We start from the raw sequence: 19,573 nt of genomic DNA on the forward strand, positions 1-19,573 counted from the left end.
GCTTGGGTGTTGCAAAACCCCAAATCAAGGAACTCTTACATTGTAGTTCTCATTGTGTCTTAAGCTGTGAGCTTAGGCACAATTGCTTCTTCTGACACCATACTGCACTGTATCCAAACAGACTTCCACAATCGGAAGTAGGTTCCCTAATAGCATTCTAACCAAAATGCATAATGAAAACATGAATTGTATCAGAACTGAGTCTATCAGCTCTTTTCACCTGCTATGTGCCTGTATGCATTCTTCACCCCTCCCCAGCAAACCTTCTTACTATAGAGGAGAAAGACACCCAAAATCAGATACAGGTAGGAGGAAGCAATAAAGTATAAAAATATGTACATTAAGTGTTTAGGGGAGGGAAGGGTACATGCTTAGGTGATGAGGAAGTGCTAAAGTGTTAGTTTAGGGAGAAACAGGGTGGGGAGGTAAGAGACTAATCAGAGGGCCACTTGGAGATGTGATTTTACAAGGGCTTCGATGATGGGGAGAGGAATGATCTGCTGGACATGAAGGAGGGAAGGGGTTTCAGGCAGAAGGGAGGCGTGAGCAAGAGATCATTGGCAGGGAAGATGAGAATGAGGCACAGTGAGTACGTAAGTTGGCTAGAGGAATGAAGTGTGCCAGCAGGGGACAGAGGGAGAGGGAGGGAGGGAAGAGAAATAGGTGAGTAGAGAGCTGATTGCCTTAAAGCCAATGGTCAGGAGTTCCCGTTTGATAAAAAGGATGGATTAAAATTGGAGGTTTTTCAGGAGTGGAAGATCAATCAAAGGTATTTATTGGGCACATAATGTATGCAGAGCACTATACTAAGTACTTGAGGAATACAGTACAACAGAATTGGTAGAAACGTTCTCTGCCCACATGAGCTTATGCTCCAGAGGCGAAGACAAGCATTAATACACATGAATAAACTACAGATATATATATATATATAAGGGCTTTGGGGCTGAGGGTGGAGTGACTATCAGATGCTTAAGATGTATGCAGAAGAATGTTTTAGATCCAGGCAGCAAAGAGAAGACTAGACTAGAGAGGACACAGACTGAAGGCAGGGAGACCAGCGAGGGAGTTGATAATAATAATACTGTTGGTATTTGTTAAGTGCTTACTATGTGCCAAGCACTGTTCTAAGTGCTGGGATACATACAAGGTATGTAGGTTGTCCCAAGTGGGGCTCACAGTCTTAATTCCTATTTTACAAATGAGGTAACTGAGCCCCAGAGAAGTTAAGTGACTTGCCCAAGGTCACACAGCTGACAAGTGCCAGAGCTGGGATTAGAACCCATGACCTCTGACTCCCAATCCCGGGCTCTTTCCACAAAGCCATGCTGCTTCTCTAATGCAGTAGTCAAGTCAGAAAATGACAAGTACCTGGAAAAATGGGGTGGGAGCTTAAATGGAGAAGAAGGGGCAGGTTCTGGAGACACTGCAGAGGAAAATCAGACAGGATTTGGAGAAAGACTGAATCAATCTCTCTCTCTCTCTTTCTCTCTCTCTCTCTCTCACACACACACACACACTTTCCTTTAATAGCTAAGGATTATTTTAAAAAGAGTTTTTTCCCCAATTCAATGGGATTATTAGATAGTTCATATTTGGAATAAGGTTGGAAAAAAATCAATAAATTGGAATTACAGAATGGAGCTCAGACCTGAGGTGAAAGAATACGTGCTATAGAAACCTCCACTGAATACTGGTGGGGACTTTTTAAAGTATTCATTTTAAAGTAATCATTTAGGGTGAAAAGGGACTCAGTCACAGAAATGAAAAGCAAACTGACACAAATCCCTGCCAAGCAAAAAGTTGTAAAGTGTTTTGAAGGATCAAAGCTGTGCAATCTGAATGCTGTAGACCAGAAAAGGGAGGCAAAGTAAGGCCCCCTCCCCAATGAACACACATTACAGGAAATAAATCTGTAGGTTTAGAGACCACGTGGCTAGAAATGTCAAGCAATAGCATTGTTATGAGTGAATTTCAATGATGTTCAACCTGATCCTCTTTCCCACTCCAAGTCCAGAATTTCCTCCTCATTATTTCTCAGGGCTCTGATGACTCATCAATCAATCAATCAATAGCATTTATTGAGTACTTATGTACAGAGCATTGAACTAAGTGTTTGGGAGAGTACGACACCACAGAATTAGAAACATGCTTCCTGCCCATAACAAGCTTACAGTCTAGGAGGAGCTTACAGTCTAAAGGGGGCGCTCATGGGAGAGGTCCTTCCTTTGGAACGAATTCCTTATTTCCTCAGCCACCTGATCAGAGGATCCATGGAAGATGACCTTCAGGGGCAGTGGCCCTCATCTCACTAAGCTCCAACTGAACCATTGTAGCTGAGTTTCTGATTTAGAACTGAAAAAACTATGCACCCAGGTTGGGGGTGATGGGGACATACCTCTTCCAGGGTAACATCGGCCAGGGGGCTGCTCCCGAGATAAATCTGACCAGAGGCTGGGCCAAAGGAACAGGAGGGGAGGTCAAGTCCAAATTTCCAAAGGAAAGAAATTACTTGATTCTAGAATCCAGAGGCAAGCATGGTTAAAATCCAAACCAGGTGGGGAGGGGCGGCAAAGGGAAGAACAGTGATGCTGAGTTGGGAAGATCCATGTAAACATCCTGCAGGGCTCTGGTTGCTATGTCCAAGGGTTAGAATGCTGTGATTCCTAAAGCTACTGCTGTTGGGAATGTGGGCACCCTGGAAATAACTTTACCAATAGGTTAAGGATTCTTTTGCCCTGGATGACATACACGGGCCTTCAACCACACTATTTTGCCCCTACTGTATTATTAGAGGTGCATCCAACTCATAGAAATCTACAAGGTGGGCCTCACTAGTTTTGGCTGCCATGTAGCTGATCCTCTGTGCTAAATGATCTATACCCACAATGCTCTGGGAAATGCAATGACAATGGGTAGCAGCATTTTTTTTTAAATCTTGCCAAGAAAAGTTGAGAGACTACTGTTCACTAGATTCTCATGTGTGTTTGAGTCAGAAAATATTTTTAAAATATCAATTTCTTTTAAAGGAAACAGTCGATTAGGCTAAATGATTTGCACTAATTGTTCCTGAATGCAACACAAACATTCAATAGGAAAGATTTTTCCCTGAAGAACCACAGACCATACTATAACTGTAGAATTTTTATTTTAATGGCTAAAGAAAGTCTAGTAGTTCATGTCTCTGTACATTGATAAGCCATTCAAGTATGGAAGGCCAGAAGATTATCATCACCAAATAATGATCTTTGACCAATTACTTGGAACCCATACTTCAGACTCTATGCCAATCCTCGGCATCCTCAATCCTCAATAAATTATTTTTTCTTTTCTACCCTAATGCAATGTACTTTCCAGTAGTATGATTCAATTTATACCTTCAAGACAAAATGCCAGTTAAATTAAGACTCCATTTGTGCTCACTTGGCTGCTTCCACCTTATCAAAGAAGAGCTCTCTCAAAAATCACCAAATGAAGTGTGTTTTTTCCATTTCACATCTCTTTCATGTCCAGAGACAGGTTGCGTAAAGGAAGACAACTTTCCTTGGTAATAATAGGTGTCAACCACGGTGGGTTATCTTACCTGTATTTGGTGAGATATGTAAACTGCTCATGTCTTTGGACAGGCCATTGGTTTTCGGGCTGGAGATAGGGGCACAGGCTGAAGTTGCTCGAGGTGGCCTCTTTCCCGGGACTTTCACAGTGGTTCTTAGAAGGTCAATCTCTTTTCCATGAACATTCTGCATATAATCCTGTTTGAAAAAAGAAAAAAAAAAAGGTCAGGATGGCTTGAAAAGTTAACCTTTATTTAAGGAACACTGAGCTCTCTAAGGCTGGTGATTCATTCATTCATTCATTTAATAACAACTGAGTGCCTAATGTGTGCAAAGCCCTATACTAAGTGTTGGGAAAAATACATAGATGAAAATCACCCAGTACTGGGTTTCCGGAAAGTTACCAATCTAGAAAAAAGGGATAGGAGGGGTGTGGGGAGGGAATGTGGAGAAGGAAGAGGCTGGCAATGGACACATAAGGAAAGAAGGAACAATAAAATATACAAACGCCATAAAAAGGCAAGAGCAATGATAAATACAATTGTATTAGGAACAGCAAAAATAACAATTGATTAGCTTTACGGCATTCAATCAGCTCTTCCCCTGACTACCCTACCTGGCTGATCTCCTACAACAACCCCATCTGTACACTCCAGTACTCTAACACCATCCTGCTTCCTGTACATCAGTCTCATCTATCCTGCCACTGCCTTTTTCCCCACATCTTCTCTGTGGTCTGGAATATCTTTCCCTTTAGATCAAGTGCTTAGTACAGTGCTCTGCACACGGTAAGTGCTCAACAAATACGACTGAATGAATGAATGAATCCAACAGTCTACCACACTCCCCATCTTGAAGCTCTCTGGAAATCACATCTCCAAGAGGCCTTCCCTAAGTCCTCATTTCCCTTACTCCTTCTCCCTTCAATAAATATCACTGATTGATTGACTGATTGATTGAATGGGTAAGGTAGGGTGGAGCGGGAAGTTGGGGAGTTAACTGATTTGCCCAAGGTCACACAGTGGGCATGTGGCAGAACCAAGATTAGAACCCAGTTCCTCCAACTCCCAGGCCCGTGCTCTTTCTACTAGGCCATGCTGCTTTCCTATTTATGGAAGAACTGAGAGTTCCTATAGCTAATACAAGGCAAAATGGGAAAAGACAGAACAGATGGATATACAATAAGGCAAAAAACAAGGTCTATGAATTATCCTCCTGGCTTCTACTACTGACTCATGGAGAAACCCAAGACAAATTCCTTAAACTATATTAAGGCAAACAACTTAAGATCAATCAATCTATCAATCAATCATATTTATTGAGCGCTTACTGTGTGCAGAGCACTGTACTGAGCACTTGGGAAGTACAAGTTGGCAACATATAGAGACAGTCCCTACCCAACAGTGGGCTCACAGTCTAGAAGGGGGAGACAGAGAACAAAACCAAACATATTAACAAAATGAAATAAATAGAATAGATATGTACAAGTAAAATAAATAAATAAATAAATAGAGTAATAAGTATGTACAAACATATATACATATATACAGGTGCTGTGGGGAAGGGAAGGAGGTAAGACGGGGGGGATGGAGAGGGGGATGAGGGGGAGAGGAAGGAGGGGGCTCAGTCTGGGAAGGCCTCCTGGAGGAGGTGAGCTCTCAGTAGGGCCTTGAAGGAAGGAAGAGAGCTAGCTTGGCGGATGGGCAGAGGGAGGGCATTCAAGGCCTGGGGGATGACGTGGGCCGGGGGTCGATGGCGGGACAGGCGAGAACGAGGCACTGTGAGGAGATTAGCAGCAGAGGAGCGGAGGGTGTGGGCTGGGCTGTAGAAGGAGAGAAGGGAGTGAGGTAGGAGAGGGTGAGGTGATGGAGAGCCTTGAAGCCGAGGGTGAGGAGTTTCTGCCTGATGCGCAGATTGATTGGTAGCCACTGGAGATTTTTGAGGAGGGGAGTAACATGCCCAGAGCGTTTCTGGACAAAGACAATCCGGGCAGCAGCATGAAGTATGGATTGAAGTGGGGAGAGACACGAGGATGGGAGATCAGAGAGAAGGCTGATGTAGTAGTCCAGACGGGATAGGATGAGAGCTTGAACGAGCAGGGTAGCGGTTTGGATGGAGAGGAAAGGGTGGATCTTGGCAATGTTGCGGAGCTGAGATCGGCAGGTTTTGGTGACAGCTTGGATGTGAGGGGTGAAGGAGAGAGCGGAGTCGAGGATGACACCAAGGTTGCAGGCTTGTGAGACGGGAAGGATGGTAGTGCCATCAACAGTGATGGGAAAGTCAGGGAGAAGGCAGGGTTTGGGAGGGAAGACAAGGAGTTCAGTCTTGGACATGAGTTTTAGGTGGCGGGCAGACATCCAGATGGAGATGTCCTGAAGGCAGGAGGAGATGCGAGCCTGGAGGGAGGGGGAGAGAGCAGGGGCAGAGATGTAGATTTGGGTGTCATCAGCGTAGAGATGATAGTTGAAGCCGTGGGAGCGAATGAGGTCACCAAGGGAGTGAGTGTAGATCGAGAACAGAAGGGGACCAAGAACTGAACCTTGGGGAACCCCCACAGTAAGGGGATGGGAGGGGGAGGAGGAGCCTGCAAAAGAGACTGAGAATGAACGACGGGAAAGATAAGAGGAGAACCAGGAGAGGACGGAGTCTGTGAAGCCAAGGTTGGATAGTGTTTTAAGGAGAAGGGGGTGGTCCACAGTGTTGATAGCAGCTGAGAGGTCGAGGAGGATTAGGATAGAGATAAGATCATTTCTACTCATGCTCTACCTGTCTTGGATACTTCCCGAAGTGGAGACTATTTGCAAATAATTGAGAGGTGACTGCACTCATAACTTGGGAAGTAACGCATATATTTATACTTCATGAAATTATAAAGGACTTAATTACTTAATGAGGGCCCAGAAAAAATTTGCACCAGGCCTGTGGCTTTTAATTTTGTCTTTCACTTAGAGTCCCCCTCTGTACTTAATCAGGGTCCTATTTTGAACCCCTGTTCTCACTGTGACCAGAATTTAGAAACAGGGAAGGGGCAAGCTCGGAAATTCAAGAGAATCTTGGGCATTCGGGTAGCCTGCTTTAACACACAATGATTTACGCTTCCCAAAAAGATTGACTGGAAAACAGACTACCAGGTCACAAATCCCTCCAACTCCAAATTTTGTTCTGGATAGACCAGATGACAATAAATCACACCTTGGAGCCCAAATAGACAGAACACCTTGCTGCTGGACCACTTTTGCCTGGTACTACAAGAGAAGAAAAGCAATGCTTTTCGGGTTAGAGCAGGGGCCTTTCTGGGATCAGTGCTCCATATGATGCTCCTTCTTACTTATGCTGTTCCTTCTTATGGTACGTATTAAGTGCTTACTATGTGCCAGACACTGTATTAAGCGCTGGGATAAATACAAGCTAATCAGGTTGGACACACTCCCTGACACGTCGGGCTCAGATTCTTAATCCCCATTTTACAGATGAGGTAACTGAGGCCCAGGGAAGCGAAGTGACTGCCCAAGGTCACTAAGCAGACAAGTGACAGAGCCAGGATTGGGACCCAAGTATTTCTGATTCCCAGGTCTGTGTTCTATATATACTCCTCTGATAACAACCTTCTTACTGTATCTCAGTTTTATCTCTCTCACAGCCTCCCTCCCTGACATATCCAACAGACCACCACAATCCCCTACTTCAAAGCTCTACTAAAATCACACCTCCTCCAAGAAGCCATCCCTGACCTATTCATTCATTCAGTCAGTCGTATTTATTGAGCACTTTCTAACCTTTCCTACTGTGTCAGTAATGCACTTGAGTCTGAACCCTGCAATCCACCCCCACCCCATTCCAAAATTTAAGCACATATCCCGATCCTAACTGCTTTCTCATTTCTGCAATTTATTTTAATGTCTGCCTCCCCTAGTAGATTGTAAACTCTAGAGCATTGATAATAATAATAATAATAATAATAACAATGGTATTTGTTAAGCGCTTATTATGTGCCAGGCACTGTACTAAGCACTGGGGTGGATACACAGTCCCTGTCCCACATGGGGCTCACAGTCTTACCTCCCTTCTCACAGGTATGGTAACTGAGGCACAGAGAAGTTAAGTGACTTGCTCATGGTCACACAGCAGACAAGTGGCAACTTGTCTACTATCTCTGTGGTACTCTTCCACATGTTTAGTACAGCACTTTGCACACAAAAAGCACTCCAGTACTACTGACTGAGTGACCATCCCTTCCAAAAACTGTTAACTTACATATAGATTTAACTATTCCATTGGCTATTGATTCCTGTGTTTTAGATGGCCACATTGTTCTGTGGCTTATTTTCTATATTCTATTTCTATATGCTTTAAATGAATCAATGGAATTTACTGAGCACTTACAGCAAGCAGAGCACTACAAAGCACTTGGGGGAGTACAACATCATAGAGTTGGTAGACACGTTGCTTGCACATAATGAGCTTACAATTGCGAGGAGGGAACAGATATTAATATAAATAAATAAATTGTGGATATGTACATAAGTACTGAGAGGCTGAGGCTGGGGTGAATAAGGGCTGCAAATCCTACCCTTCTAGAGCATGAGCCTCTTGTGGGGCAAGAAACGTGAACAAATTTTCTTATTTAATAAAACATATCAGCTAAATTTAGTATCGTGCTCAACACACAACACTCAATAAATACCATCATTACTTCTACTGTGGCAATTCTTACGTAGATCTCCCATACAAAATTTGAAGGTACGCTTTGTCACACATGACAGAATTCATACTTAACCTATTTTTCTCATTTAAAATAGTCAAAACAGACTCCAGTGGCCTTTCAAAATATCAACTTGCTCTAACTTTCTTTTTTAATACCAATTCTTAACAAATTAAAATACAATAACAGGAGTGTAATTGAGCATTTATTGCTTATGGGCTCTAAAATGAGGCTAATCAAATAGTAACTAAACCTCAGCATGTGCTCTTTTAATAGACATGTTTTAACATACAATAAGTACAATATTTTATTTAAATTTGTTATTGAAATGTACCAAATGTTTGTTCATTTGAGAGTTAAGCATGTTAAGAGAATGGTGCTATTTTTAACCCTAAATATACCAAGCAGGAAACTTTCTTGAATGACGATTAATTGATTTAGTTTGGAAATAATTTCAAAAGGCCAAAGGTAAAGGCCACTTATTCAAGAGACTATAGCAAGCATTACTGTGCCTCTCACATTAGTAAAGATTTAGTCACTGCACTTCTGGAAGCCCATCGTCATAATGGGTACACGATGCAAAGGTGTTTTGTCATCTTCTGGAATTGATATAACCTAGAATGTCTAAGTATTTTCCCACAGGGTGACGAGCATCAGACTTCCTTTTAGACAGAAGACAGCTAAACCTATTTCCTTCCTTCGGACCACAGAGGGATCTAATTCACTACCACCACGTGGAAGAGTCACTTTAAAGGCCATTGGGTAGTCTGATCCGATTAGGACTGATGAAGGGTCTAAAGGCAACAGCAAGCTTGATTTTCATATGCAAATAGCATGGATACAATACAACTCTCCTCCAGGTTAGTTGCAGAAAATGCTGATCCGAGGAAAAAGGGGGGAAAATCCCTTTAACAAGGCATGAGGGTAATTCAAAGCCAAGCACTTTTAAACAGCATTTAACAAGTCCCTAGAGTCCACTCAACATAAGGCCACCCCAGAAGTGCTATCTCCTGCCCCTCAACAGCTTGAAAAAGTAGTAATTGCGAACCTATTTGCATTTTTCTTCTCAAGTTGTTCATGTTCATCACTCACAATTTTTTTTTTAAGTTGTAGGCAGTAGAGCAGAGGGAACCCTCGAGCGCGTTGGTAACAAGATAGCAGGGCTTCTCAAACCCCGCACCCCTACACCCTGGCTCCTGCACCTTTGCCTTCGCTTGTTTTTTACATTTCACTCCTAATTATGTTGCATCTATTGCAGTACACTTAATTAGCTGCATTAATGTGATTTCTTTTCACATAGTCAAGCAATTAAGGGCTATGATTGAGTTTCATTCAATTAGCCTCAACAAACATGCTAATTGATGTCCCAGATGCAAATGAAGTGCAATGAGAGAAACCTGCTAGCAATTGAGAGTTGTGTCAGAAACCCATAGCTTTCAGCTTGCTGACAAAAGCACAGCTTAACATGGCTACAACCTTCTGCGGCGCTGCCCTTGGAGAGGGAAGATAAGCCATTAGTGCCTCAGTGTACCAAATAGATCCCTCTACGAAGAATTAATTGATTCATCGCTGCTCGATGTTGTCTTAAAATCTCATTGTCATCTGTGTTACCAGCACAGCAAATTAACAAATGCATATCATTTCACTCCAGGAAGGATGGTGAGGCAGTAGACACTGCCTAAAAAATATTTCATAAATCCACCAAAATAAAATATACAAGTTTTGCTAGATCTGATGGAGGAGAGCAACACATACACCTGATCTTCATGTCAGGAAATACTAACTTCGTAATGACCTACAGTTATTAGTAACTCACAACTTCATCTTAGTCAGCTTTGGGGCACTTTGGCACTTGCAGTTAAACCTAGAATACAACATTCAATCAATAAACCCTAAAAGTATTCTCCTTATATTGATTCTCATTGCCTTTCAATCAGAAGTTGCTGATAGCATTCTGGCCAAAGAGAGCTTTGCTGATGTGCTCGTTCGGCTACTCAAAGAGCAAAATCCTTAAGGTTAAATAAAATGCTTAAAATGTGATTATCATATCAATTTAGCTAGATGGACTAAAATGTTATTTGGCAATGCTAGCATAAATTAATAGGCCAAGTTGTTGCAAATAATTTTAAATTATGCAACCACTTATTACCTATAGTACTTGTTCATTAAGATTAAGAAACAAAACCCATTTGTAGAATTAAATTAGAGGAAATTATTTCAACAAATTATAATGGTCCTGTCAGTGCAAAATTTCGTTTAATGTCAAAGAGGCTGTAAATCTAGGTATGATTTTTTGCAGTCTAAATATTTGCACTTTAAAAGCTATGGTGTGGTTCCTCTCTGTGTAGGCAACACCACTGTTTACAGTTTGGTGAGGGGCATAAGAACTACGGCAATAAGCCCTCACACACATTTGACCTTGGTGAAGTATAAATTTATCAGGTTGGACACAGTCTCTGTTGTATATGTAACTCACAGTCTAAGTAGGAGGAAGCAGGGTTTAATCCCCATTTTGCAGTTGAGGAAACTGAGGCACACAAGTTAAGTGACTTGACCAAGGTCACACAGCAAGCAATTGCAGAACCAGGATTAGAAACCAGGTCCTGTGAGTCCCGGGGGGGGTGGGGGGGAGGGGGAGGAGGAGGAGGAGGAAGGAGGAGGAGGAGGAGGAAGAAGAAGAAGAAGAAGAATTCTGGTATTTGTTAAGTGCTTACTGTGTGCCAGACACTGTACTAAGCATTGGGGTGGATACAAGCAAATCGGGTTGGACACAATCATTCATTCATACATTCATTCAAACATGCTTATTGAGTGCTTACTTTGTGCAGAACACTGTACTAAGCACTTGGAAGGCACAATTCACCAATAAAGAGAAACAATCCCTGCCCACACCAGGCTCACCCCTGTCATTCATTCATTCATTCATGCAATCATATTTATTCCCATGTGGGGCTCACAGTCTCAATCCTCATTTTACAGATGAGGTAACTGAGGCCAAGAGAAGTGAAGTGACTTGCCCAAAGTTATACAGCAAACAAGTGACAGAGTCCGCATTAGAACCCACAACCTTCTGACTCCCAAGCTTGTGTTCTATCCACTAAGCCATGCTTATAGGGTAGACTGTGCTTGGTGCTTGGGAAGTACAGAATAAAGAAGTGACATATTTCCTGCCCATAAACTCCATAGGGAGTTTATACTCTTCTGAAACTGACTGGCTTAAACATGTTAACTATAAAAGTAGTTAAAATGAATAATTGGATGTACAATTGAATAAACATATATAGAGGAGTGCTGACGATGGATACAAATAAGTATGTATGTGCTAGAGTTGGCTGATGGGTTTCATATCCTGAATTAAAGATAAGCACAAAGAAAGTATGAGAAGAACCTCAAGAGAAAACTATTTGTCATCACATTAAAAACTGCATTTTATTCTTCATATTAACATCCATGAGGTCACAAACAGAACTGATGTATTTACTAGATTACAGAGGATCTTTCTGCAAAGACCTGAAATGAACATCAACAGGATTAAATTCATAAATCAGTGCTAAATCTTAAATATCATAAATCTAAATCTTAAATAAAAAATTAAAAAGTAGACTGTATAAGAAGAGTGTGAAAAAGCCAAGAAATTTTGATTAAAATATACCCACTGGGCTGGATTTTGTATTCAATCAATCATACTTATTGAGCACTTATAATCACAAACATACATACTTTACGCACTTTCTCTTCTTACCCATGGATCATAATCAAGACAGTGAGCAGAAAAGTTTGGGAGACCTCTTTAATAAGAGGTTTTCATTTTTCAATAAAAAAATGATATTTCAAGTGCACAGTATCTATTTCCATTATTATCACCCTCTACTATCACCTGCAATTTTATCACCCATTAAAGTGAAGTATAACTCATAGGTGTGGCCAATATATGGAAAACTCAAATTGAGTGGCCACAAGTGGCAGGTCTGAAATCTAGATAAAGCCCCTTTGGGGACAAAATGTGGTATTTTGTCATTTTTTAATATTAAGTGTCCGATTTGCCAACTGTCAGAAATGGTTTTCACAAACAGCATGAAACGAAATGGAGTTTAACAAGTTTTTACTGATGTTATTTTATGTAATGTCAGGTGGCAATTGGTCAACAATTGGTCCCCTAGCTAGGTGATGCTAGCAAACAGGGGTAAACTTGGGTGGGTGCGGGGACTGTGTGGAAAGAGTTGGGAGCAACTAGAAATTGTCTAGAAACCACACACATCCATCCCCATTCTCCACTCTACCTGGGTGGAAGATGATATTTATGTGAAATTGCCCACAATAGGACCCAGGGTAGAACAGAATCATTCCTGGCTTGGCTGCTAACTTTCCCAGATTTTTAAGCACTGGACTTCTAATTTTTTCAAAAATTTTTAAATCTGGGAAAGACCTCCCTGTATTGCCATTTTTCCCCTTAAAAACATTTCTTTTCCTGAAAGCAGACTTCTACCTTCTCCCATTCTTTAATTTACCGGGAAGCAGGTTTTATCTATAAGTGTGTACTGCTTAACTCTTCAGTTGCTTTCATTCCCAGTCTCCCTAGACTGTGAGCCCCAACAACGGGTACGGACCGTCGCTATATGTTGCCAACTTGTACTTCCCAAGCGCTTAGTACAATGCTCTGCACACAGTGAGTGCTCAATAAATACGATTGAATGAATGAATGAATGAATGAATGAATGAATGAAAGCTTTGGAGAATGCCAGCACCTGCCCGGGTGAACTTGAACATTCTCTTCTTCCCCCTCCTCAGGGGCTCATACTGAGAGTGGTAGTTTCCTGCCTAACCAGGATATTGGGAGAACATCTCTCTCTGAAAGACATTCTGACATTCCTTGGAGATTGGGGGGAGATGAAAGAAGATATCACATTTGAGGGAACAAATCTGACTTAGTAAGCCACGAGGGGTGAGCCTGCAAAGCTATTGTTTGATGTTCAGCAACGACTGCTTCAAATAATTTGAGTTCGGGAGAATGCTAAAGCCCTTACTTTTTTTGTGGGTAGGTGGCAGTCAGACATTTTTATTGCAAAACAGCGTCTGGAAAAGATGCAAAACCAAATTGCTAAACTGCAGAGAGAAAAAATAAGGGGGAAACAACAAAAGGCCCCCTTCCCTTTGCTTATTGAGTTCAAAGGCATAACATGCAGCACCCTGCAGCAAATGGGAAGCTACACTAATTTTAAAGCCATAAAACGCTATAAAGTGCCCTGCGGGGCAGGACTACACTGAAGCTAGTTGCACCTAAATAAGACATGGTTCATTTACTTCGCAGCTTAGCCTAATGTAATCATCAGCGGATTTCTAGCCTAGAGTTGTAACAGGCAAATAGCCGATACTGCGGAGGCGACACTCCCAGCCATTGAGGGGGCCTCAGCTAGATTGCTGTTGATTAGAAAATTTTTCAGTTTTGACAAGCACTTAATGAACATAAATCGCACCTTGATTGGTTTCCATTTGGGGCCACTGGCACACCTGAGAAGAAACAACAATCTTCAACTCCCACCTCCCCCTTCCTCAAAAAGACCAGAGCAATGAGTGAGCAATCACGATACAAGCAGGAGAAGAAAATATTTATAAAATACAATCATGGAATTCAATCTCTTGGTAGACTGAAAGACTGTTTCCTCATTTATCCCCAATATTCACTCTTTCTCATACAGCGTGTCCTCTGTCACTACTTATTATCAAACAGTAAAGTGAAAGCTTTTCACTAATTCCCTCCCCTAAACCTGCATAATGATTTTTGGCAATCTAATGTTCATAGGACTAAAGTGTAAACCTAATTACTCAGAAATTACTATAGACAATTTAAATCCCTGATTAGTATGAATAAAAAGGTCATCTTGACCCTTTTCAAAGTTAGGAGTGCAATCCATAAATCCCAAATGAAAAGCAAAGAGATCTCGCTAGACTTAAACAGCTACATATATTCCAACGCATAGAATGGAATAATTTAACCAGTAGTCAATTCTCTGATAGTGTAGGGGACTACATTCTGGATGTACACTTCCATGTTAAGGTATTCTCTCCCTGAAGTTCTCTCATTACGTTTTATGATAGGCACATGGGGACAAATGTTTCTACTGACACCACATTGTGTTTTAACCAGATAGGTGCATGTTGTTAGAAGAACATTCCCAATACTGCTGTGGTGTTCCAACAAAATACACGGTGTAAACATGTGCTATGACAGCACTGACAGCCTTCAGAAGGGTTATACAAGTAAATATGTCCAATAAAGGCAGTTCTCAACAATATGTGACATTTAATTTTTCATCCATTTTCATGCACATTTGAAGTTAGCGTACCCTATCCCACCATAAAACCCTCTGTTCTCTCTATTGCACATGAGAGAAAGGCGATCAGGAAAATATTCTCATTCAAGTGGAAGTCAGAAAAGTCTGGTGAAGGCATGATAAGACACATTACATTTAGGATTAGAGTTTTCAATGGCACAAATTTAAGGGCAAGAGTAATGTCCAGTAGAGTAAATGTGGTTCTGTTTGGAATATACTTTGCTATATACCACTGAACTAGGACTAAAATTACTGACCACCTTTTGATAGATATTATCCACGGCAGACAAAGGATAAAACTTTCCCCCAGGATGCAGTTGAGGGTTTTGCGATGGCTCCAGCGATCATGGCTGAATCAGATCCCCAAACAGGATAAACAAAATCGGAATTTGACATAGACACAAATGGGAAAAGTCCACAACAGAAGATGCTAAAATCAGGATTAGCAGGGTGATAGTAATAGCCACTGCTGTTTAAGACTGTCATGGCCAAGCTCAAGATTTGATTAACACAAGTCAACTGGTCAGACCATGTGGCCTGCCTGAAGGCTATGCCTGGGGAAAAAGGCTTTGAAACATAGCTTAGCCTAAGATAACCCACAACTTAACATGATGGCCACATGCATCTGCTCTAAGTTCCTTTTGACTGTGCGCATGACTCAGAGAGAAATACAGTTTTTGCATGCAAACCTCTTTTGGTGGGTCTGGGGGAACAGGAAGGCAGGATCTCACAGCCAACCAGAAGCTTCCCTTCACTCTGCCCTCAGGAGAACTCAGTTCTGCCCCAGGAGGGGTGGGGCTTCTCCCACTACTTAACAAAGGAGCCAGTACTCCTTTAATATTCCAAATGACACGTGTGTGTGTGTGTGTGTGTGTGCGCGCGCGCATGTGTGTGTGTGTGTGTGTGTGTGAGAGAGAGAGAGAGAGAGAGAGAGAGAGAGAGAGAGTTGGGGTGGGGGTGGGGGTTGACAATCTGGCCATCTGCTGGGCCTTGTGACACTGCTACCTAACAATTGTGTAATTGCAAGGGGAAGGACTATTTTCTGTCAGAGGAGCGCTTAGAGATTCTCAGTTGGCGATGCCCCACCTAGCTGAGTCTATGCTTTCAAGAGTCTTGCAATAGGAGAGACAGCCTAGGTCAGTGGGGAATCAATCAATCAATCACGTTTATTGAGCACTTCCTATGTGCACAGCACTGTAATAAGCGATTGGAAAAGTTAGCAGACACACAGAATTAGCACATTCCCCACCCTTAACAGGGGAAGATCTACCCATTCTCCTGAGGGAAATGAGCACTTTTTCTTCAAGGTCTTTGTGCAAGACCTTGGGCAAGGTGACTCTGGCAAGTCACTTAACTTGTCTATGCCCAAGTTACCTCATCTGTAAAATGGGGATTAAGACTGTGAGCCCCATGTGGGACATGGACTGTGTCCAGCCTGAATACTTTGCATCTACCCCAGCACTTAGAACAATTCCTGGCACATGGTAGGTGCTTAAAAAATACCACAGAAAAAAGGTCGGTGATTATGGGACTAGCCAGACATGCCTACAACAGTGGTGACTAGTAGTCATATTATAATCATAATGATGTTATTTAATAAGTAATTCCTCTGGGCCAGGCACTGTGCTAAATGCTGAGACAGAAACAAGGGCATCAGCTTGGACACAGTCCATCCCACATGGGGCTCACAGCCTAAAAGGGAGGAAGAACAGGTATTTTATCCCCATTTGACAGATGAGGAAACTAAGGCACAGGTAGTTAAGTGACATGCCCAAGGTCACTGAGCATGCGTGCTCAGTGACCACACAAGTGGTGGAGCGGGACTAGGACCTGGTTCTGACTGCCAAACCTGCACTCTCTCCACTAATCCACTGTGCCACCCACCATACTGTCCTAGGGCACGGGGGGGGGGGGGGGGCGGGGGAAGAGAGAGAGAGAGAGAGAGAGAGAGAGAGAGAGAGCGCTATAGTCAAGAAGGAGGATGTCTGCATGGAGATGTGACCTCCACTTGATGTGTCGGGCTTATCATTAAGCCTAAGGGAAACCTGTAAATTTCCAGGGCCATGGAGCTGAAGCAGGACAGCACAAGAAGCTTTCATATGTGCACAAGAAACTTATGAAATGATGCAGAACTGGAACATCATTAGACAACCTAAGAATACATGCTGGGGTGTGAGCTATCCCTCAGAATTGAGAGGCTATGTTGAATTTACTTGAAAAATAAAGAGGATGATCATAAACCACAAGGTGCTCTCATTAATTCAGTTGCAATTTTGCCAACCATCACCATCACCATCCTACCATCACCAAACAATGAATCAGTGATATTTATTGAGTGTCTACTGTACACTGAGCACTCAACTAAGCACTTGGGAGAGTACAATACACTTTTTTATTTTTATAGTATGTTAACCTTTTTCTGTGTGTCAAGCGCTGTTTTTAGTGCTGGGGTAGATACAAGTTAACCAGCTCTGTCACAGTCCCTGTCCCACATGGGGCTCACAGTCTAAGTAGGAGGGAGAGCAGGTACTGAATCCCCATTTTTACAGTTGATGAAACTGAGGCACAGAGAAGTTAAGTGACTAGTCTAAGGTCACACAACAAGCAATTGGAGGAACTGAAATTATAGCCCAGATTAGAAAGAATTATAATTTATTTTACTTGTACATATTTACTATTCTATTTATTTTGTTAATGATGTGCATCTAGCTTTACTTCTATTTATTCTGATGACTTGACACCTGTCCACATGTTTTGTTTTGTTGTCTGTCTCCCCCTTCTATACTGTGAGCCCGTTGTTGGGTAGGGACCGTCCCTAGGTGCTGCCAACTTGTACTTCCCAAGTGCTTAGTACAGTGCTCTACACACAGTAAGCACTCAATAAATACGATTGATTGAATGAATGAATGAACCCAAGTTCTCTGACTCCCAGGCCTGTGCTCTTTCCACTAGGCCACACCGATTCTCATTAATATTTATGTAAAATTTCTAACAGGTGAATCAAGTTGGTCCCTCCATAAATATAGTTTCTAGACTATAAGCTCATGTGGGAAGGGAGTTCATCTTCCAGGTGTTATACTCTCCCATGGGCTTAGTGCAGTGTTCTGAACATAGTAAATGCTCAATAAGTACGATTGACTGGGATAGATACAAGATGGTGAATGACATATTACATTAACATAAACAGTATTTCCTCTACACAGTTTCCCTTGTGTCATTTTAGGGTACTTTTCCAGATCATTTTAAGGTTTGGCCCATTTAGTACTGCTGAGAGATCAACCCAAGTGGGACATGAGTCTCAGTCTCTTTTGCAGGCTCCTCCTCCCCCTCCCATCCTTTTACTGTGGGGGTTCCCCAAGGTTCAGTGCTTGGTCCCCTTCTGTTCTCGATTTACACGCACTCCCTTGGTGACCTCATTCGCTCCCACGGCTTCAACTATCATCTCTACGCTGATGACACCCAGATCTACATCTCTGCCCCTGCTCTCTCCCCCTCTCTCCAGGCTCGCATCTCCTCCTGCCTTCAGGACATCTCCATCTGGATGTCTGCCCGCAACCTAAGGCTCAACATGTCGAAGACTGAACTCCTTGTCTTCCCTCCCAAACCTTGCCCTCTCCCTCACTTTCCCATCTCTGTTGACGGCACTACCATCCTTCCCGTCTCACAAGCCCGCAACCTTGGTGTCATCCTCGACTCCGCTCTCTCATTCACCCCTCACATCCAAGCCGTCACCAAAACCTGCCGGTCTCAGCTCCGCAACATTGCCAAGATCTGCCCTTTCCTCTCCATCCATACCGCTACCCTGCTCATTCAAGCTCTCATCCTATCCTGTCTGGACTACTGCATCAGCCTTCTCTCTGATCTCCCATCCTCGTGTCTCTCCCCACTTCAATCCATACTTCATGCTGCTGCCCGGATTATTTTTGTCCAGAAACATTCTGGGCATATTACTCCCCTCCTCAAAAGTCTCCATTGGCTACCAATCAATCTGCGCATCAGGCAGAAACTCCTCACCCTCGGCTTCAAGGCTCTCCATCACCTCGCCCTCTCCTACCTCACCTCCTTTCTCTCCTTCTACAGCCCACCCCGCACCCTCCGCTCCTCTGCTGCTAATCTCCTCACCGTGCCTCGTTCTCACCTGTCCCACCATCGACCCCGGGCCCACGTCATCCCCCTGGCCTGGAATGCCCTCCCTCTGCCCATCCGCCAAGCTAGCTCTCTTCCTCCCTTCAAGGCCCTACTGAGAGCTCACCTCCTCCAGGAGGCCTTCCCAGACTGAGCCCCTTCCTTCCTCTCCCTCTCGTCCCCCTCTCCATCCCCCCATCTTACCTCCTTCCCTTCCCCACAGCACCTGTATATATGTATATATGTTTGTACATATTTATTACTCTATTAATTTATTTATTTATTTTACTTGTACATATCTATTCTATTTACTTTATTTTGTTAGTATGTTTGGTTTTGTCTCCTCCTTTTAGACTGTGAGCCCACTGTTGGGTAGGGACTGTCTCTATATGTTGCCAATTTGTACTTCCCAAGCACTTAGTACAGTGCTCTGCACACAGTAAGCACTCAATAAATACGATTGATGATGATGATGATGAGCTGTCACCAAAACCTGCCAGTCTCAGCTCCGCAACATTGCCAAGATCCGCCCATTCCTCTCCATCCAAACCGTTATCCTGCTCGTTCAAGCTCTCATCCTATCCTGTCTGGACTACTGCATCAGCCTCCTCTCTGATCTCCCATTCTCGTGTCTCTCCCCACTTCAATCCATACTTCATGCTGCTGCCCGGATTGTCTTTGTCCAGAAACGCTTTAGGCATTTTACTCCCCTCCTCAAAAATCTCCAGTGGCTACTAATCAATCTGCGCATCAGGCAGAAACTCCTCACCCTGGGCTTCAACGCTTTCCATCACCTCGCCCCCTCCTACCTCACCTCCCTTCTCTCCTTCTACAGCCCAGCCCACACCCTCTGCTCCTCT

At 42.9% G+C, this 19,573-nt stretch overlaps 1 protein-coding gene across 6 annotated transcripts in view; it reads right to left on the minus strand.

Moving 5' to 3' along the window:
• Positions 1–19,573, minus strand: part of AGAP1 (ArfGAP with GTPase domain, ankyrin repeat and PH domain 1) — a 777,656-nt gene that overhangs the window by 227,913 nt on the left and 530,170 nt on the right. For all 6 annotated transcript variants that reach the window (XM_038749190.1, XM_038749187.1, XM_038749185.1 and 3 more), the window contains one exon: positions 3,584–3,752. In XM_038749190.1, the coding sequence (XP_038605118.1) occupies positions 3,584–3,752 (169 nt within the window). The remainder of the gene's footprint in view (positions 1–3,583; positions 3,753–19,573) is intronic.

This window comes from Tachyglossus aculeatus, chromosome 7 (assembly GCF_015852505.1).
Source record: "Tachyglossus aculeatus isolate mTacAcu1 chromosome 7, mTacAcu1.pri, whole genome shotgun sequence".
Lineage (NCBI taxonomy): Eukaryota > Metazoa > Chordata > Mammalia > Monotremata > Tachyglossidae > Tachyglossus > Tachyglossus aculeatus.